This window comes from Salmo salar, chromosome 12 (assembly GCF_965601325.2).
Source record: "Salmo salar chromosome 12, fSalSal1, whole genome shotgun sequence".
Classification (NCBI taxonomy): Eukaryota; Metazoa; Chordata; class Actinopteri; order Salmoniformes; family Salmonidae; genus Salmo; species Salmo salar.
The window spans coordinates 32,307,333-32,326,483 of NC_138302.1; the positions used below are offsets into that span (position 1 = coordinate 32,307,333).

Below are 19,151 nucleotides of genomic sequence, written 5' to 3' on the forward strand. Positions count from 1 at the left end.
CACACACACACACACACACACACACACACACACACACACACACACACACACACACACACACACACACATATACACTACAAACACAAACACTATACACTACAAACACAAACACTATACACTACAAACACAAACACAATACACTACAAACACAAACACTATACACTATACACTATACACTATACACTAACACTAACACTAACACAAACACACACTACACTCTAACACACACACATAAACACTAACACACTACAGTCTAACACACACACACACACTAGCACAATACACACTAACACACACTAGCACACTACACACTAACACACACTAGCACACTACACGCTAACACACAAAGACACAGGACACGGCCCATGGGGCTGAAGGGGATGTTTGGAGTAGAAGGAGAACAATGGGCTGTGTACATGGGCCCCTAAAAGGACCAGGCTGAGAGTATGGAAAACAACAGTGGTCTGGGGGTCTTCATACAGTCATGTTTTCTACTATATAAATGATGTTTCAATCAATAAAGTGCTCAATAGTAATTGACTGCATGCCAGCACTTTCTGGGTAGATTCATTGCTTCTTTATAAAATCCAAATTTTTGATATACAGTATGTTCACATGTCTGAGATGCATTTCATCACTCGTTGACGAATAAACAAAATGGTCATTGATTTGCTGTCTTCAGCTGAATAGGCTGAAGTATCTTAGCAGTTAATGTACCAATATAGGTAACTTGGAATAACCATTTAATGGTTTCACTACATTTCATTTCTTTAATGAAAGAGACCCACAGTTTTAATGATAGATACAGTATGCTTAGCACTTATCCTGTAGTAAAATGTTTACTTTAGGTGTGGCAGGTAACACTTTACTTTAGCTCGGAAAAAAGGCATACTTCAACAATGTATACCTAATGACTGGCAAATAATACACACTCACCCCCTCTCGCACACACACACACCACACACACACACACACTCCCTCCCCCACACACACACACCACACACACAGGCATTCCATTACAGTTTCCTCACAGGGGTGGAAACTGAACGCTGGTCCTTAAAGGCAAACAGACTGTGCCGGTGCCAAGGCTGTTGGAGAGTGTTGTAAAGTCACCCTCTCCTCCCCCTGACCGTTCCCTGTTTTGTCCTCCTCTCCCACCTCCACGAGGCCCGCCCCAGGGCTCAGACTATATCAGGAGCCAGCCTCCCTCTGTCCAACTCCACACTCCTGGAGGCTCCAGCTCTACAACGATCCTCTCTCCTCTCTTCTCCACTCCAGTGACCTACTGCAGCCAGCAAGTCAGCATGTCTTACTACTCATACAAGAGCTCCAGCGGCGGCGGCCCCATGAACTTCTCCGGGGGCTCCAACATCATGTCAAGCCGGGTCGGCTACGTGTCCAGCGCCCCCAAGGCCTTCAGCGTGTATGGAGGTGGTTCCGGCGGTGGCACCCGAATCTCCTCTTCCTCCGTCCGCTCAGTCTCCTCCGGGTACGGCGGCGGGGCCGGCTTCGGTGGCGGCTATGGATCTGGTGGTGGCGGCTATGGATCCGGCGGGGGTGGTGGCTTCAACCTGTCCAGCGCCCTGGACGGCGGCGCCATCCACCTGAACGAGAAGGCCACCATGCAGAACCTGAACGACCGCCTGTCCACCTACCTGGATAAGGTGCGCTCGCTGGAGGAGGCCAACTCCAAGTTGGAGATTCAGATCAGAGAGTATTATGAGAAGAAAGGGCCTGCCGCCGAGAGGGACTACAGCAAATACTGGGCCATCATCAACGACCTGAAGGACAAGGTAGTGTGCTGACCTCGTCTGCTATGGGCTGTTCAAATCCATCATTTGTATCTTGCAGTGTTAAATATGCAGTGCTGACAGGCTACCATGGAAAGTAAAATCAGCTTACAGTATGTAGGAATAAGGAACACAACATTCATAAAGTATACTTCAGGATTGACTTATAGTTTTTAATCAGAGTTCAGAGGGTTATACAAACAATGAGCTGTCACTGACATTTATAGATGATGTCTATTAATTAAACTAATTAAGCAAATTAATTACATCTCAAGCATGAAGGTGACAAGGTCATTCCAGGAGCTGATACAGATGGCGTTTTCTGGTAGATTCAGGTTTAGGTTTCATGCTTTAACTCCTGGAATGTGTATTCAACAAGCTTTGGGACAGATGCAACAGCGTATCAAAATACTATCAGCTTCCAAGTTGACTAACTGCGACTCAACCATGGTGTACAATGAAAGTCTGTCATGTTTTCTTTTAGATCAACGATGCCACATGCAACAACGCCAACATCCTGCTGCAGATTGACAACTCTAAACTGGCTGCTGATGACTTCCAGACCAAGTAAGGGCACTTTCTCAATCAGCTCCATAGTATCAGCTTTTACAACACTAGGTTATTAGAGGCAAACAAGCAAATAATCACTCAGAAGGTACATGTCTTATCTACAAGTTTGGATTCAAATGACTCATGATAACTTCCTCACTTTCTCCCGACCAATCAGGTTCGAGCATGAGCTGATGATGCGCCAGTCAGTGGAGGCTGACATCGCCAACCTGCGTCGCCTGCTGGACCAGACCACTCTGACCAAGGCCGACCTGGAGATGCAGATCGAAGGTCTGCAGGATGAGCTGGCCTACCTCAAGAAGAACCACATAGAGGTGTGGGGGCAATTCACTTTTTTCACTTTTTTCCATTGCAGTAATGAGATGTTACTCAATATAAACACACCCCAGTGACAATAGAGAGGAGAAAGTTAGTGGGAGGGATTGTTTTTAAAAGATGGATAGAAAGTATGAGGGATGAGAGTGACTCCATTTCCCATGATTCCACAGGAGCTGGCAGCCATGCGTGCTCAACTCACCGGCACAGTGAACGTGGAGGTGGACGCAGCGCCCCAGCAGGACATGTCCAGGATGATGGAGGAGATCCGCACCCAGTACGAGGGCATCATCGACAAACACCGTCGCGACCAGGAGGCATGGTTCACTGACAAGGTAACCGTTGCCATGGCACACCTCACTGAAGTTCCCCAACTGTCTCCCACACTAATCTTTTCAAATGAAATCTGCAAAACCAAAATATGTAACTGACTGTCATTATCATTCTGAAGATGGTGGTTTAAATTCTTCAGGAGAGTGAGCTACAGTGGGATTAAAATGGCTGCCCTGGTTTGTTTGTATTTCAGTCAGCCAACCTGTCCAAGGAGGTGGCCACCAGCACAGAGATCATCCAGACCACCAAGACGGAGATCAACGACCTGAGACGCACCATGCAGGGCCTGGAGATCGAGCTGCAGTCACAGCTCAGCATGGTGAGCCAGAATCACTAACGTCTGACAACGAACCACAGTTTAGGGGCCATAACTTACACAACTTTATGCCACTTTTGGCAACAGTCAACATTTGACTCTCTTTCACCATTTTCTTTATCAATCCTCCGGAGTCTAGTTTCTCTCTTTCAACAGAGGGAAAGAGCAAGTTAGACATGGTTGAAAAGGATTGATGAGATAAAAGGGAGGGAAGAAGGGGGAGGACTTGGAGAGAGATGGAGTTGGAGAGGGGAAATGGGAAAGCAGTGGGAAAAGGCTAAAGGTGGGGGATTAGTGGACACGAGGGAGGTTAGGGTTATGAAGAGGTTTTTCGCTTTTTATGGGCATCTGCACCCTCTCTGGAAGACAGCAAGAGTTTGAGTATGTCCAAAGGAATGCAGAGGTGACAGAGCCAGAGCCTAACTCCCATGGAAACTTAGCTGGGGCTTATCAAACTCAGTAAATCTATCTCAATCCATCCCGCTGCAGTAACAAGGCAACATTCCATGTTGGTCTAAAGCACAGGAGGTTGGTGCACCTTAATTGGGGAGGATGGGCTCGTGGTAATCGCTGGAGCGGAATCAGTGGAATGGTTTCTATGTGTTTGAAGCCATTCCATTAGCGCCGTTCCAGCTGTTATTATGAGCCGTCATCCCCAAAGCAGCCTCCACTAAAGGTCATTTAAAGAAAATAAACATCTGCTGCGATTCCTTTTTTCTTTTTTGGGAATTCACAGAATTCAGTATCTCATTTAAAATAAGCACCTCAAGAAGTGACCTTGCTGTGCTTGGTGGAGCCGGCATATTTGTGTTACTCAATATAGTCTTGGTATGGTGTATTAGAATAAGTTTGTTGACATTTGCTTATCAAAGTTGATTAAGTGCAATAACTATGGCTGGTTTGAGTTGTATTTTCATTATTTCTATAAATGCATTTTCTGTTACTGACCCTGTATCACCTCTATCGCCACACAGAAAGCAGCTCTTGAGAACACACTGAGAGAGACAGATGGCCGCTACAGCGCCATGCTCTCGGGCTACCAGAACCAGATCGACATGCTGGAACAGGAGCTAAACAGGGTGCGCCAGAGCATCGAGACGCAGGGCCACGATTACAAGATGCTGCTGGACATCAAGTCCCGTCTGGAGCAGGAGATCGCCACCTACAGGGGCCTCCTGGAAGGGGAGGAGTCCAGGTAAACCCTGCAAATCTATTGGAAATGCCCATAAACGTCCATACACTTAACACGGCCCAAATAATCATATTACTCATAGTTATTATTATTAGTCATTCAGACAGATACAAAATGGCTACCGACTCCTACTAATTTTCTTTCAAATTTTTTTTCACCATCCGTCTTTTCAGAACTGTTGGCTCAGGTAAATATCATCTATTTTATATAATGGCTTTATAATGATAATATATGATGGTTGTAATAGTAGGTTATCAGCATGTTGTAACTCATTTACTTTCTGCAGGGGGATCGAAAACCACAGTTACAACCTCCACAGTGCGCTCTTCCAGCTAGATGTCCATCTCTACTGGAGGTGCATAATATTATCAGAAACACACCCACACACACAAACACCACACATTGTTACAACTAAAGAGGAGAGCTGTCAAATAAAATACCTAAGGAGTACCGTTAACACTGCAATGCCTCTCATCCTGATAGGTCAATAATAATACCTGTCTTTAAGATATCTGCTGATCATAGGAAGCCTTACTGGAGTTCCAGGATGAGATAGTAGGAATAATGAACATTTGCTATCAAAGTGTGTGTGACCATCCTGTTTGTGAAAATAAATGTTCTGGTGAATATGAATTGCTATTGTGTGTCTGAAATTATTCCAATAAGGTAGACAGCTTTTGGAAAAGTTGACTACAATAAGCCTGTATTGTCCTCCCCCCCACCCCATCTGTTGCCTGTATTTATTAAAAAGCATGACAACCAAATAATACTCTCGAGGCTCTGTGTTTGATATAACAGTGGGGTTGTCAGGAGGTTGTCAGGAAGTTGTGGACAATGGCTGTGGAACTGTGGAAAACAGAACATGTGAGAGACATTGAAGGTTACTGAAGGTATTGTGTGCCTTGCAGCTTATGTACTCAAACACCACGGAATGGAGAAAAGAGCAGGGAGCAGGATCCGTGACCACGGAACTGAGTATATGACCCTGGGTGTGGTAAAATGACTCCTCAAAAGTGTGTCGGGACACACCCAACTGGACGACTAATCTATGCCCTCAGACATACTTTACAATTTCGACACAGTGTTACAACATGCCGAGTTTCCTACTCACCAAGCGGCATTGTTGCCTAGAGATAAGTGGAAAAACATTGACTGAGGAGGCAAACACTGACCGGCTGAACAAAGAAAGTCTTTGTTGACAGGGTTGGTATCTGTGTTGCACTTTGCTCTCGGTGGAACTCTGATTGAGTAGAGTGGAGCTAATCAGAGGTGTTGGGTACAGGAGTGGACACACACACACACACACACACAAGGGGTGTGCACCTGTCTTTTATGTTTATGTTTGACAGGTGTATCTGTCTATGCTATGCATAAATGAAAATTGCGAAAGCTCTCTAGTAGAATAATGAGAACTGAGATGGCTAATGTTGATATTGGCCCAGAATCAAAAGGACATTTAGAAACTGCAGTTCCTGCAAGGGGACCATGTTTGAAATACGCAATCACTCACAGACACACGCATACACACATCCTTGCACAAAACACACCAAATATGCGCACACACACACACACTCAATACATGAATAAAAAATGCATAGTCAGATCGGTTTCTTAATAATGTCCTTTAAAATGGATGTTCTTATTATTGCTATTGCTGTTATATTGGTGAGTCTGCTGTCGTCGTCTCCCCCGACACACACACACACACACACACACACACACACACACACACACACACACACACACACACACACACACACACACACACACACACACACACACACACACACACTGCTCTTGCTTGTAGAATAGGGGTGAGTTCATAGAAGGGATGGATAACCACCTAGCTTACATTGTGGTCAAAATAAATGTTTAACTGCTCTCATCATATGTCATCTTTTCCTGTTGTATACACAGATTGTTAAAACCCTGTAATTGCTGCCTTGGTTACAGAAACCAAGGCTTGAGTCTTGTGGGGGAGTGACATCAGCTTTAGGTGACATTGTTTACAGCTGTAAACTGCAACCACAATTTGTTTCTTTTGATCACCTGGCAGATGCCTGGAACTGATGTGGTTGGTATTTTCTATTGACGGTTGAATGTTTATCAGTTCCGAATCATTTCCACACAATACAATACAGTTGAAGTCAGAAGTTTACATACACCTTAGCCAAGTACATTTAAACTCAGTTTTTCACAATTCCTGACATTTAATCCTAGTAAAAATTCCCCGTCTTAGGTCAGTTAGGATCACCACTTTATTTTAAGAACGTGAAATATCAGAAAAATAATAGAGAGAATGATTTATGTCAGATTTGATTTATTTCATCACATTCCCAGTGGGTCAGAAGTTTACATACACTCAATTAGTATTTGGTTGCATTTCATTTAAATTGTTTAACTTGGGTAAACAAAAAAAAATGGGTGGCCTTCCACAAGCTTCCTGCAATAACTTGGGTGAATTTTGGCCCATTCCTCCTGACAGAGCTGGTGTAACTGAGTCAGGTTCTGTAGGCCTCCTTGCTCACACATGCTTTTTCAGTTCTGCCCACACATTTTCTATGGGATTGAGGTCAGGGCTTTGTGATGGCCACTCCAATACCTTGACTTTGTTGTCCTTAAGCCATTTTGCCACAACTTTGGAAGTATTGTCCATTTGGAAGACCCATTTGTGACCAAGCTTAAACTTCCTGACTGATGTCTTGAGATGTGGCTTCAATATATCCACATAATTTTCCTCCTCAAGATGCCATCTATTTTGTGAAGTGCACCAGTCCCTCCTGATGCAAAGCACCCCCACAACACAATGCTGCCACCCCCGTGCTACACGGTTGGGATGGTGTTCTTCTGCTTGCAAACATCCCCCATTTTCCTACAAACATAACAATGGTCATTATGGCCAAACAGTTCTATTTTTGTTTCTTCAGACCAGAGGACATTTCTCCATAAAGTACAATCTTTGTCCCCATGTGTAGTTGCAAACCGTAGTCTGGCTTTTTTATAGCGGTTTTGGAGCATTGGCTTCTTCCTTTCTGAGTTCCTCAGTTATCTTCACAAGGTCCTTTGCTGTTGTTCTGGGATTGATTTGCACTTTTCGCACCAAAGTATGTTCATCTCTAGGAGACAGAACGCATCTCTTTCCTGAGCGGTATGACGGCTGCGTGGTCCCATGGTGTTTATACTTGCGTAATATTGTTTGTACAGATGAACGTGGTACCTTCAGGAATTTGGAAATTGCTCCCAAGGATGCACCAGACTTGTGGAGGTCTACAATTTTTTTTCTGAGGTCTTGGCTGATTTCTTTTGATTTTCCCATGATGTCAAGCAAAGAGGCACTGAGTTTGAAGGTAGGCCTTGAAATACATCCACAGGTACACTTCCAATTGACTCAAATGATGTCAATTAGCCTATCAGAAGCTTCTAAAGCCATGACATCATTTTCTGGAATTTTCCAAGCTGTTTAAAGGCACAGTCAACTTAGTGTTTGTAAACTTTTGTCCCACTGCAATTGCGATACAGTGAATTATAAATTAAATCATCTGTCTGTAAACAATTGTTGAAAAATGACTTGTGTCGTGCACAAAGTAGATATCCTAACCGACTTCCCAAAACTATAGTTTCTTAACAAGAAATTTGTGGAGTGGTTGAAAAACGAGTTTTTATGACTCCAACCTAAGTGTACGTAAACTTCCGACTTCAACTGTAGATTTTATACATGGCTTGGACTGTAATAACATCTCATTTAATGGAATAATTACCAGCTCACTTACATCACATCCCACTGTGCACAGACATCAGTTCAAAGTCCAATTTTGACTAACATTTGGTTGTCAACATACATGAATTCAACTTGATTTGGATTTAGGTAAACAAACATACTCAGTTCCTTTACATTTACATTTTAGTCATTTAGCAGACACTCTTATCCAGAGCGACTTACAGTAGTGAATGCATACATTTCATAAATGTTTTCCCGTACTGGTCCCCCGTGGGAATCAAACCCACAACCCTGGTGTTGCAAACACCATGCTCTACCAACTGAGCCACAAATCCAATCAGTTCCATGTTGATTCAACATCATCACATTTAATTTGTTGGTTGAAATGACGTAGGAACAGTGTTGATTCAACCAGTTTTTGCGCAATGGAATTTCTGCTCATGATACTTTGATCATAAATATGAGTAATCATGAAACACACTTGTTTGAAACATCCCTGGAAGAAATTGTGCTTTCTTGTTACAGTACAGTTGTGAGACAAAGTTCAGATTAGTATCAAAAGTGAGTTGAACACATTCTCCTCCTCATCCCAAAAAAGTCTGTAGAAAAGTATCTGGCTTGGGACTTGTGTGGGGTGAGAGAAGGAACATTTCTCATAGGTGACAAATTCTACTGACAGCCCTCATGTTAGCATATTCTAACTTTACTGAACAGACAAGGAGAGGAGAAAACCCTTGACCTCTGCCCAGAGTCTCAGACAGCATGGCATGATTGGCATCAATAACTATCTGTGAAAGTCAAAACAACGACTGGAATGCAGGTCTCAGTGGAACTGGGGCACCTCCAAGGGCAATGCAAGATAGCCAAGCATTAGCTGGATGTGAATTTCCACAGCGCGGCTCTGACTTGGGTCTGCACACAGTGCCATGGGATCAAACACTATCATAAATCTGTCAGTGCTAGCATCCCTGTTGTGCCATTAAGATAGACGGCCACTGACATCACACCATGTCTCTCTCCTCGCTTATCATAGCGTGATTCATCATACGACCATGAAAAATGTGCCGCAATAACTGTCATGACAAGGGAGCAGTTTGTTTCACAACTATTATGAAGGGATGTTGTTGCAGTGGAGAAAATTGACAACACATCAGGAATGGAGGCTGGTAAGGGGCCAGCCAGCTGACCAAGTCAACAGTCAGACTGATTCTCAGTGTCAACCACACCCTCTTCTTATCAGCTATATGCTACAGACAGTAGCTACTACACTGCTGAGATATACGTGGGGTCAAGAAAGACATAACAATCACATCATTTTGCTAACCGCTGTGATTATACAAAGCTGCTGTACAAATAGTGGAAAGAAGACTCCTTATCACATCCTTAATCAAATAAGATAATGTATCTCTTTTGGTGGCGAGATAATCAAAAAGCAAAGCCATCCAGGATATTTAGTCATCATTCTGTTTTTGCATTAATTAACCTCTCTGGGGTATGTGGGACAACAAAAATCTCATAATTCAAATTCCTCAAACATACAAGTATCATACACCATTTTAAAGCTTAACTTCTTGTTAATCCAGCCACAGTGTCTGATTTCAAAAAGGCTTTACGGCAAAAGCATACCATATGATTATGTTACGTCAGCGCCTAGTCACAAAAAAACATACAGCCATTTTCCAGCCAAAGAGAGGAGTCACAAAAAGCAGAAATAGAGATAAAATTAATCACTAACCTTTGATGATCTTCATCAGACGGCACTCATAGGACTTCATGTTACACAATACATGTATGTTTTGTTCGATAAAGTTCATATTTATATCCAAAAATCTCAGTTTACATTGGCGCGTTATGTTCAGTAATGTTTGCCTCTAAAACATCCAGTGATTTTGCAGGTAGCCACATCAATTTACAGAAATACTCATTATAAACATTGATATAAGATACAAGTGCTTTACATAGAATTAAAGATACACTTCTCCTTAACCTGTCTGGGCTAGGGGGCAGTATTTTCACGGCCGGATGAAAAACGTAACCAGTTTAAACAGGTTACTACTCTGGCCCAGAAACTAGAATATGCATATTATTAGTAGATTTGGATAGAAAACACTCTGAAGTTTCTAAAACTGTTTGAATGGTGTCTGTGAGTATAACAGAACCCATATGGCAGGCAAAAACCTGAGAAAAAATCAACCAGGAAGTGGAGGATCTGAGAATTGTAGTTCTTCTTTCTAGTCCCTTTCGAAACTACATTATCCGTGGGGTTACGTTACACTTCCTAAGGCTTCCATTGGCTGTCTAAAGCCTACAGAAAGTGGTTTGAGCATTCTCCTGTCACTGGGCAGATAATAGGAGCTCCGTTTCTGAGTGGACTGCCTGGCAACAATCGGATTGGATATGCGCGGTCACGCGAGCGCGCTGTTCCTTCTTTTTCTCCTTGAATGAATATGCTATTGTCCGGTTTGAATATTATCGTAATTTTATGTTAAAAATACCATAAAGATTGATTTTAAACAGCGTTTGACATGCTTCTAAGTACGGTAATGGAACATTTTGACTTTTCGTCTCTGGTATCGCACTCGCGCGTTATGCCTTTGGATAGTGCTCTGAACGCACGAACAAAACGAGGTATTTGGACATAAATATGGATTATTTGGAACAAAAACAACATTTCTTGTGGAAGTAGCAGTCCTGGGAGTGCATTCTGACGAAGATCAGCAAAGGTAAGAGAATATTTCTAATACTAATTCTGAGTTTAGGTTGCCCCGAGCTTGGCGGGTGTCTGTATAGCTCGCCGTGATGGCTGAGCTATGTACTCAGAATATAGAAAAATGTGCTTTCTCCGTAAAGCTATTTTAAAATCTGACACAGCGGTTGCATCCAGGAGTAGTCTATCTATAATTCTTTAAATAATTGTTATATATTTTGTCAACGTTTATGATGAGTATTTTTGTAAATTGATGTGCACATTCACCGGACGTTTTGGTGGGAATACATTTTCTGAACATCACGCGCCAATGTAAAATGCTGTTTTTGGATATAAATATGAACTTTATGGAACAAAACATACATGTATTGTGTAACATAATGTCCTAGGAGTGTCATCTGATGAAGATCGTCAAAGGTTAGTGCTTCATTTAGCTGTGTTTTGGGTTTTGTTGACACATGTCCTTGCTTGGAAAATGGCTGTGTGATTATTTTTGTCTATGTACTCTCCTAACATAATCTAATGTTTTGCTTTCGCTGTAAAGCCTTTTTGAAATCGGACAATGTGGTTACATCAAGGAGAAGTGTCTCTTTAAAATGGTGTAAAATAGTTGTATGTTTGAGAAAGTTGAATTATGACATTTTTTTATTTTTTTATTTGCCGCCCTGATATTTCACTGGCTGTGTCCCGCAGGTGGGGACACAGCCAGTGAAATATCAGGGCGGCAAATAGCGTCCCACGTCCCACGTAGCCCACGTAGCCCATAGAAGTTAATGCAACCGCTGTGTCAGATTTCAAAAAAGCTTTACGGCAAAAGCACACCATGCGATAATCTGAGTACAGTGTTCAGACACCAAAACAAGCCATACAGATACCCGCCATGTTGTGGAGTCAACAAAAGTCAGAAATAGCATTATAAATATTCACTTTGATGATCTTCATCGGAATGCAATCCCAGGAATCCCAGTTCCACAATAAATGTTTGTTTTGGTTCGATAAAGTCCACACTTATGTACAAATACCTCCTTTTAGTTTGCGGTTTCAGTTCACTACTCCAAATGCAGAAGGCGCATGCACTAAGTCCAGACGAAAAGTCAAAAAAGTTGCATTACAGTTTGTAGAAACATGTCAAACGATGTATAGAATGAATCTTTAGGATGTTTTTATCATAAATCTTCAATAATATTCCAACCGACAATTCCTTAGTCTTCAAAAATGAAAAGGAACTCAGCTCGCTCTCACGGTGGCGCGCATGACTGAGCTCATGCCATTTTTCCAGACACCTGGTTCAAATAGCTCATATTCTCTCCCCATTCACAGTAGAAGCATTCTAAAGACTGTTGACATCTAGTGGAAGCCTTAGGAAGTGCAATATGACCCCACAGACACTGTATATTGGATAGGCAATCACTTGAAAAACTACAATCCTCAGATTTCCCACTTCCTGGTTGGATTTTTCTCAGGTTTTTGCCTGCCATATGAGTTCTGTTATACTCACAGACATCATTCAAACAATTTTAGAAACTTCAGAGTGTTTTCTATCCAAATCCACTAATAATATGCATATCCTAGCTTCTGGGCCTGAGTAACAGGCAGTTTACTCTGGCCACCTTATTCATCCAAGCTACTCAATACTGCCCCCAGATCCCAAAGAAGTTATTAACATGCAATGTTCCCTTGACCAAGGTACTTAACCCCCTAAACTGCTAATTGGGCACTGCACTGTGGATGCCCTCTGCTCCAGGATCCCCAACCTAATGTGTGTTTGTGTGTGTGTGTGTGTGTGTGTGTGTGTGTGTGTGCGTGCGTGCGTGCGTGCGTGCGTGCGTGCGTGCGTGCGTGCGTGCGTGCGTGCGTGCGTGCGTGCGTGCGTGCGTGTGTGTGTGTGTATCGGAGGGGATGGGGGAAAAAGCAGAAGACAAATGTCCATCTCATCTGGACTAATACAGTAAATCGTAAACAGGTGTGACATACAGATAAGCATGTAACAAAATGGAAAATGATAAGTATACAGATAGGTATATATGTCTGTTATAGTTAGTGGAATGTAATTTGCCTTCATATGCCCATAAACAGGCATTCCCCACAGGGAACCGCACAGTGTACACAATGCAACATACTTGTCACAATATAAAAATGTATATTTGTTTGGTTCAACCAAATGTGGTACAAATAATCGTAGGCCTATATAGCTAGTCACCTAACAGTGATGAAGCGACAGTATTGAATAGCACTGCTACAGTAACTGTCAGAAAGGAATGTGAGCTGTGAGGTACATTTTCCAACCAAGTTGGCACTGTAAGTGAAGGTATGATTCAATTTTTCCAAACTTTGAATGCTTTTGTAAAAGTCCAGTGCACTTACCTGACCAGTGGAACTTTGACAAACTAGCTACTTTTCTATAGTGTGCTTTCATTCTGGCATGTTTACAATACCATAAATCACTGGTGTTGGTCTTAGTGACTAACACATTCACTGATTCAGATAACGATTTTAGTGTACCACAGTTATACCACACTGACATCCAGTGTTTGATTCTCGCCATTACAGTGGGTGTGAGACATAGAGAGCGAAAGACAGCACACACTCTATCTTTGTGGAAAGTGCGCCCTCTATCCATCTCTATGCCTCACACCAATCGTATTGAGTTCAAGGTGGTTTACCAAAGTGGATGGTGCCCTCTAGTGGAAGAACACTAGAAGAAAGGCTCTCCTAGTTGAAATGACCAAATGCCAATATGTTTGCACCTCTGTGAAATTCGAACTCCAATCCAGGGATGGAAGGTATCGCTGTACTCCTAATTATCCCACAACAATTTACGGCAAATCCAGAGGCTATAAATACTACTACTTATTTATTAAAACTGCCGTTTTGGTTCTCATGCTTGGTAGCTGATAGATCATTCTTGAATTAGGTTGGCAATTGGGCATGGCATTTTAGGAAAGGTTCCCATTCCACCACGCTGAATTCTCTGAATCTGCAGAGAGAGAAAAAACATACTATAACTCACTATTTCTAAACACAACTTAGCTCAAATATGAATGAATACGATTGTAGACTGAATGAATGACTGAATCATGTAGATTGTGGCAGAAAGTCTGCTGTCTAACTTTACGGCATACTGGGAGGTCCATAGTAAAAGCACTGATGGGAGTCTGACCACTACCAGCAAATAGGGTGTCAAAATGGTGGGAGCTTTCCTTAGCTCAACAGCCTATCAAGCATGTAGAAGAATAGCAAGAACAACTTATAACCAATACTGACCGTCAGATGGAACTTCCATCGGTGCCATCAGAGCATACATGTCTGTAACGAACAGCTGTGGTCCGGGTTTGCCACTCAGGCTGAGGGCCTCAGTTATGTTCCCATCCGGGTTCAACTGGGGGTTAGGGTCACTCCACAGACCTGCTGTAAGTAGGAGGAAAACTTAGACACCAGACATCTACCACTGATTGGCTGAAGCAGTATGAGAAGTTAAGTCTCATGTAGGCACCTGCTGGAATATTTATACCCTTTGGAAGACTGCCAGAGTCCCCCAGATAGCCTGTGTTCCCTATTGGTGGAGTGGGGTGCATCCCAATTGGTGAGGGACGTGGTAGAGGCTTGCTCTGTAAAAAATATATATCAATACAATTGAAAAGCAATTAGTAAAAGCAATTTAATAACACACAGTTCATACAATTGCTTTGCTCTGATTTAAAATGTCAGTTGAAAGTTCATACCTCCTCCTGTGGTACGCTCATATCCACCCACCTGTTGAGCATAGGATCCCAGACAATCTGACAGAGAAAATTATAGGAATGAGAGTCAATCTTTAGCCATCTACCATTCTCTATCTTTAACTATCCCTCAATAAACATTTTTCATCTACAAACTCAGTGTGCAAAATGTACAAAGATTCTGTGTATTAGTCCACTAATGTTTCTGGACAGGATATGAAGAGAAGGTTTCTTACAGATTTTGAGGAATCCTCTGGCAGGAGTGCCCCCTTCTTACGGCAAAAGCCAAGCCAGCCCTCTCCGCTGGTCTTGGCCCTCACAATGAAAGGCTCAGCAGCAGGTCCGCTCTGGACCGCGGGTCGTTGAGCAGGGCAGTTGGGGACCGCAGCACATTTAGTCACGGGGCTGTTCTTCCATTCCTGGCCCAGGACATCCACGTATCTGCTCCGTGGGTCTGTGACAAGTAGGACAAATGGACACAACCTCAGCCCTCTGTAGGCAGTACAGGGCACCTGCATGATTAAAGGCAAGTTGACATTTATTGGGATGATTCATGTACTGAAGGCAGCTTTTCAGGGTGGTCACTAGCTGGCACAACCACAAAGTCATAAAATCATATTAAACATACCCCTAACCTTAACCACAATGCCAACCTTATGCCTAACCCTAACCTTAAATTAAGACCAAAATGCACATTTTGTTTCCATACAATTCTTACGATATAGCCAATTCTGACATTGCGGCTGGCCAATCTAGCAGAAACCACTCAGCGCTGCCTCCAGTACAAGATTCATCCCAATAAACATTGAAGCCTCAGTCTCCATAAATGACACTATTCCTGTTAGTTACTCGCACGCTTACTCAAAGTCATACATGCCAGGCCTCTAGGTTCACTGCTGTTAAAAAATACTATCTTTACTCACCTCTTCCATGTGCGCTGGTTGTTGGAACAGGTTGAGGATCCCCTGGCCATCCGGGCCTCATGGAGAGTGGTGGTGGAGGAGGATAGGTCTGTAATAAACATCAACCAAACAACCAAAATATGACACTGCTTATCAATGATATGACACCTCACTGTTTCAATAGAGTGAGGTGAGTGACTTGAATATACATCTTAAAGTATAAGCTACATACTGCCTGCTTCATGGGAAATAAATATCTGTCATTTTAAGGTGCATTTACCTTTGGGAGCCTCCTCACTGTGTACATTGGCACTGACGGTGCCGCTACTGGAGCCTCCGTAGAGAGCTTGGGTTCTGCCTGGGGCCTCGCTGCTGGGAGGCACACCAAGCCACCGCTCCCCTGATGACTCAGCTGCTCCCTCTGTTTCAGGGAGACCTCTACCTTGGGTGGCTTCCTGCCCAACTCCAGGCCCATCACCTCATTGCATTGAGGGAACTCAGCCACAACTGGGTGGACTACCTGATGCTGATTTCCCCTCAGTAAAGCTTCTTAGCACAGCTGTGTTGGAGGACCAACTGGATCCCCTGGATATCCTGGGCTCATGGTGGGAGGTGGGGGTGGAGGTAGAGGATAGGTCTGTAATAAACATCAACAAAGCATCCAAAATATGACTCTGAGTATCAATAATATGACTCTGTGAATCAATGATATGACACTGTGAATCAATAATATGACTCTGTGAATCAATGATATGACACTGACACGGCCGGGCCCGCTCATTAGGCAGGATTAGTCGGCCGCCTATGGTGGCAAATTGACGAGGGCAGCATTTTCTAAGCTAAACTGACCAAGATAACCTCTAACAACAACACATAGAACATCACATAATTCTGCCCAAAAACAATGACAATTTCTCTCAACCAGTGGCAAATGGGCTTTTTAGGTGAGCGCTGATTCCGCCCTTTGATAAGCAGTGCCCACTTTGTCAAAGACAAGGGCGCAAAATATTTTGCTTGTCCATTCCCAGGGTGCTGTTGGAGAGATGCATCTCTGAAGTGCTCCACCAACGTTTCATCAACAACAACAAAAAAGAGTATGTGGCCTTTTCTGTAGCCTACAGGCTGGAGATAAAATGTATGACAATGTAATGAGACGGACACTTTTTACATTTTCTCAGATTTCTCAGATTAAATAGCCTAACCTAAATGGCACTCATTAACAAACAACATATCCTAGAAATAGGACAGGTCAAAGTAAAATGGACAATATGGAATGGACAATCACAACTGTTGTCCAGGAGTTTCACCACATTGTCATGATCAGTGGTTTCAAGTTTGTATCCTGATCATAGAGAAAAATAAAATACTTCTGCATTTTCCGCATTGTAAACACATTGCAAATAGGCTCACAATAACTCTTGATAAAGTTGGGTAGCAAATATTCAGAGCTTAAATAGACAAACTGATTAGTCACAGGAATCAGGACTATTAAAGCCAATGCAATGGCCTGTTTTTCCAGATGCTGAAATCAGGCAAATTTTTGGTTCTGAATAAAAGTTGAAAAAAAGTCATTTATAGACTTATCAAGGCTGGTCTGGACCGCACCAAATCTGAACCAAACATAGACAGGCATTCATAAAATTCAAATTTTCGGGCAACACTGTAGGCTACACCTCAGTAAATACGGATCGAAGCTGATGCCGGTCCGGACCAAATCTGAACCAATCATAGACGTCTATGTTTGGTTCAGATTTGGTGCGGTCCAGACCAGCCTTGATAAGTCTATAAATGACTTTTTTTCAACTTTTATTCAGAACCAAAAATTTGACTGATTTCAACATCTGGAAAATACATATTTTCAACCTCAGGAAAATAGATATTTTCACCTTTCATTCAGAACCTAAATTGAATTTTAAATACGTATTTTAGATGTCTTTTCAACGTCATTTTGCTTACTGTGACTAATATAGTTTTATGGAGGTCAGCATTTTTTGGTCTCGCTTATGGCGGCAGAACCGCAAGTACCGGCCCTGGACACTGATATTGGGCTTTTGATCATTTTCCATAGTCCATTGGCCCCTAAGACCCTCACAAACTTTTACAGATGCACAATTGAGAGCATCCTGTCGGGCGGTATCACCGCCTGGTACGGCAACTGCACCGCCCACAACTGCAGGGCTCTCCAGAGGGTGGTGCAGTCTGCCCAATGCATAACCGGGGACACATTGCCTGCCCTCCAGGGCACCTACAGAACCCGATGTCACAGGAAGGCCAAAAAGATCATCAAGGACATCAACCACCCAAGCCACGGCCTGTTCACCCAGCTCCCATCCAGAAGGCGAGATCAGTACAGGTGCATCAACGCTGGGACCGAGAGACTAAAAAACAGCTTCTATCTCAAGGCCATCAGACTGTTAAACAGCCATCACTAGAAGGGCAACCACCAGGTTACTCAACCCTGCACCTTAGAGGCTGCTGCCCTATATACATAGACATGGAATCACTGGTCACTTTAATAATGGAACACTAGTCAACCACATTCTGTTGGAGAGATTGGAAACCCAAATTGGTCTACACGGACAAGTTCTGGCTTGGTGTAGATCTTATCTGTCAGAAAGATATCAGTTTGTCTCTGTGGATGGTTTGTCCTCTGACAAATCAACTGTAAATTTCGGTGTTCCTCAAGGTTCCGTTTTAGGACCACTATTGTTTTCACTATATATTTTACCTCTTGGTGATGTCGTTCGGAAACATTATGTTAACTTTCCCTGCTATGCGGATGACACAAAGCTGTACATTTCGATGAAACATGGTGAAGCCTCAAAATTGCCCTCGCTGGAAGCCTGTGTTTTAGACATATGGCTGCAAATGTTCTACTTTTAAACTCGGACAAAACAGAGATGCTTGTTCTAGGTCCCAAGAAACAAAGAGATCTTCTGTTGAATCTGACAATTAATCTTGATGGTTGTACAGTCGTCTCAAATAAAACTGTGAAGGACCTCGGCGTTACTCTGGACCCTGATCTCTCTTTTGACGAACATATCAAGACTGTTTCAAGGACAGCTTTTTTCCATCTACGTAACATTGCAAAAATCTGAATCTTTCTGTCCAAAAATGATGCAGAAAAATTAATCCATGCTTTTGTCACTTCTAGGTTAGACGTCTGCAATTTTCTACTTTCCGGCTACCCGGATAAAGCACTAAATAAACTTCAGTTAGTGCTAAACACGGCTGCTAGAATCTTGACTAGAACCAAAAAATTGGATCATATTACTCCATTGCTAGCCTCTCTACACTGGCTTCCTGTTAAGGCAAGGGCTGATTTCAAGGTTTTACTGCTAACCTACAAAGCATTACATGGGCTTGCTCCTACCTATCTTTCCGATTTGGTCCTGCCGTACATACCTACACATACGCTACAGTCCCAAGACGCAGGCCACCTAACTGTCCCTAGAATTTCTAAGCAACAGCTGGAGGCAATTTTTATGGAATGGTCTGCCTACCCATGTGAGAGACGCAGACTCGGTCTCAACCTTTAAGTCTTTACTGAAGACTTATCTCTTCAGTAGGTCCGATGATTGAGTGTAGT

At 42.9% G+C, this 19,151-nt stretch overlaps 2 protein-coding genes across 2 annotated transcripts; one reads left to right on the forward strand and one right to left on the reverse strand.

Annotated features, from left to right (window-relative positions):
- Positions 1 to 1,085: 1,085 nt before the first annotated feature.
- LOC106564958 (keratin, type I cytoskeletal 19) lies at positions 1,086 to 5,149 on the forward strand. The gene is made up of 8 exons (XM_014131514.3): positions 1,086 to 1,793; positions 2,275 to 2,357; positions 2,518 to 2,674; positions 2,849 to 3,010; positions 3,202 to 3,327; positions 4,299 to 4,519; positions 4,690 to 4,703; positions 4,803 to 5,149. The coding sequence occupies exons 1-8, from the start codon at positions 1,305 to 1,307 to the stop codon at positions 4,850 to 4,852; spliced, it is 1,302 nt and encodes a 433-aa protein (XP_013986989.1). The 5' UTR covers positions 1,086 to 1,304; the 3' UTR covers positions 4,853 to 5,149.
- Positions 5,150 to 5,322: 173 nt separating this feature from the next.
- On the reverse strand, positions 5,323 to 16,037 carry LOC106564976 (uncharacterized). Its single transcript, XM_082959547.1, has 8 exons — positions 15,843 to 16,037; positions 15,584 to 15,671; positions 14,897 to 15,114; positions 14,664 to 14,720; positions 14,435 to 14,549; positions 14,206 to 14,349; positions 5,628 to 5,643; positions 5,323 to 5,362 (listed from the first exon to the last, which is right to left on the reverse strand). The coding sequence occupies exons 1-8, from the start codon at positions 16,035 to 16,037 to the stop codon at positions 5,323 to 5,325; spliced, it is 873 nt and encodes a 290-aa protein (XP_082815673.1).
- Positions 16,038 to 19,151: the final 3,114 nt, after the last annotated feature.

Excerpts from the sequence above, each read along its gene's own strand:
- LOC106564976 (XM_082959547.1), bottom strand. The coding sequence starts at position 16,037 with ATGGGCCTGGAGTTGGGCAGGAAGCCACCCAAGGTAGAGGTCTCCCTG. Across the intron at positions 15,115-15,583 it reads AACCAGCGCACATGGAAGAG|ACCCACGGAGCAGATACGTG; the intron begins GTGAGTAAAGAT and ends TACTTGTCACAG. Across the intron at positions 14,721-14,896 it reads CAGAGGATTCCTCAAAATCT|ATTGTCTGGGATCCTATGCT; the intron begins GTAAGAAACCTT and ends TTTCTCTGTCAG.
- LOC106564958 (XM_014131514.3), top strand. The coding sequence starts at position 1,305 with ATGTCTTACTACTCATACAAGAGCTCCAGCGGCGGCGGCCCCATGAAC. Across the intron at positions 1,794-2,274 it reads TCAACGACCTGAAGGACAAG|ATCAACGATGCCACATGCAA; the intron begins GTAGTGTGCTGA and ends GTTTTCTTTTAG. Across the intron at positions 3,328-4,298 it reads TGCAGTCACAGCTCAGCATG|AAAGCAGCTCTTGAGAACAC; the intron begins GTGAGCCAGAAT and ends ATCGCCACACAG.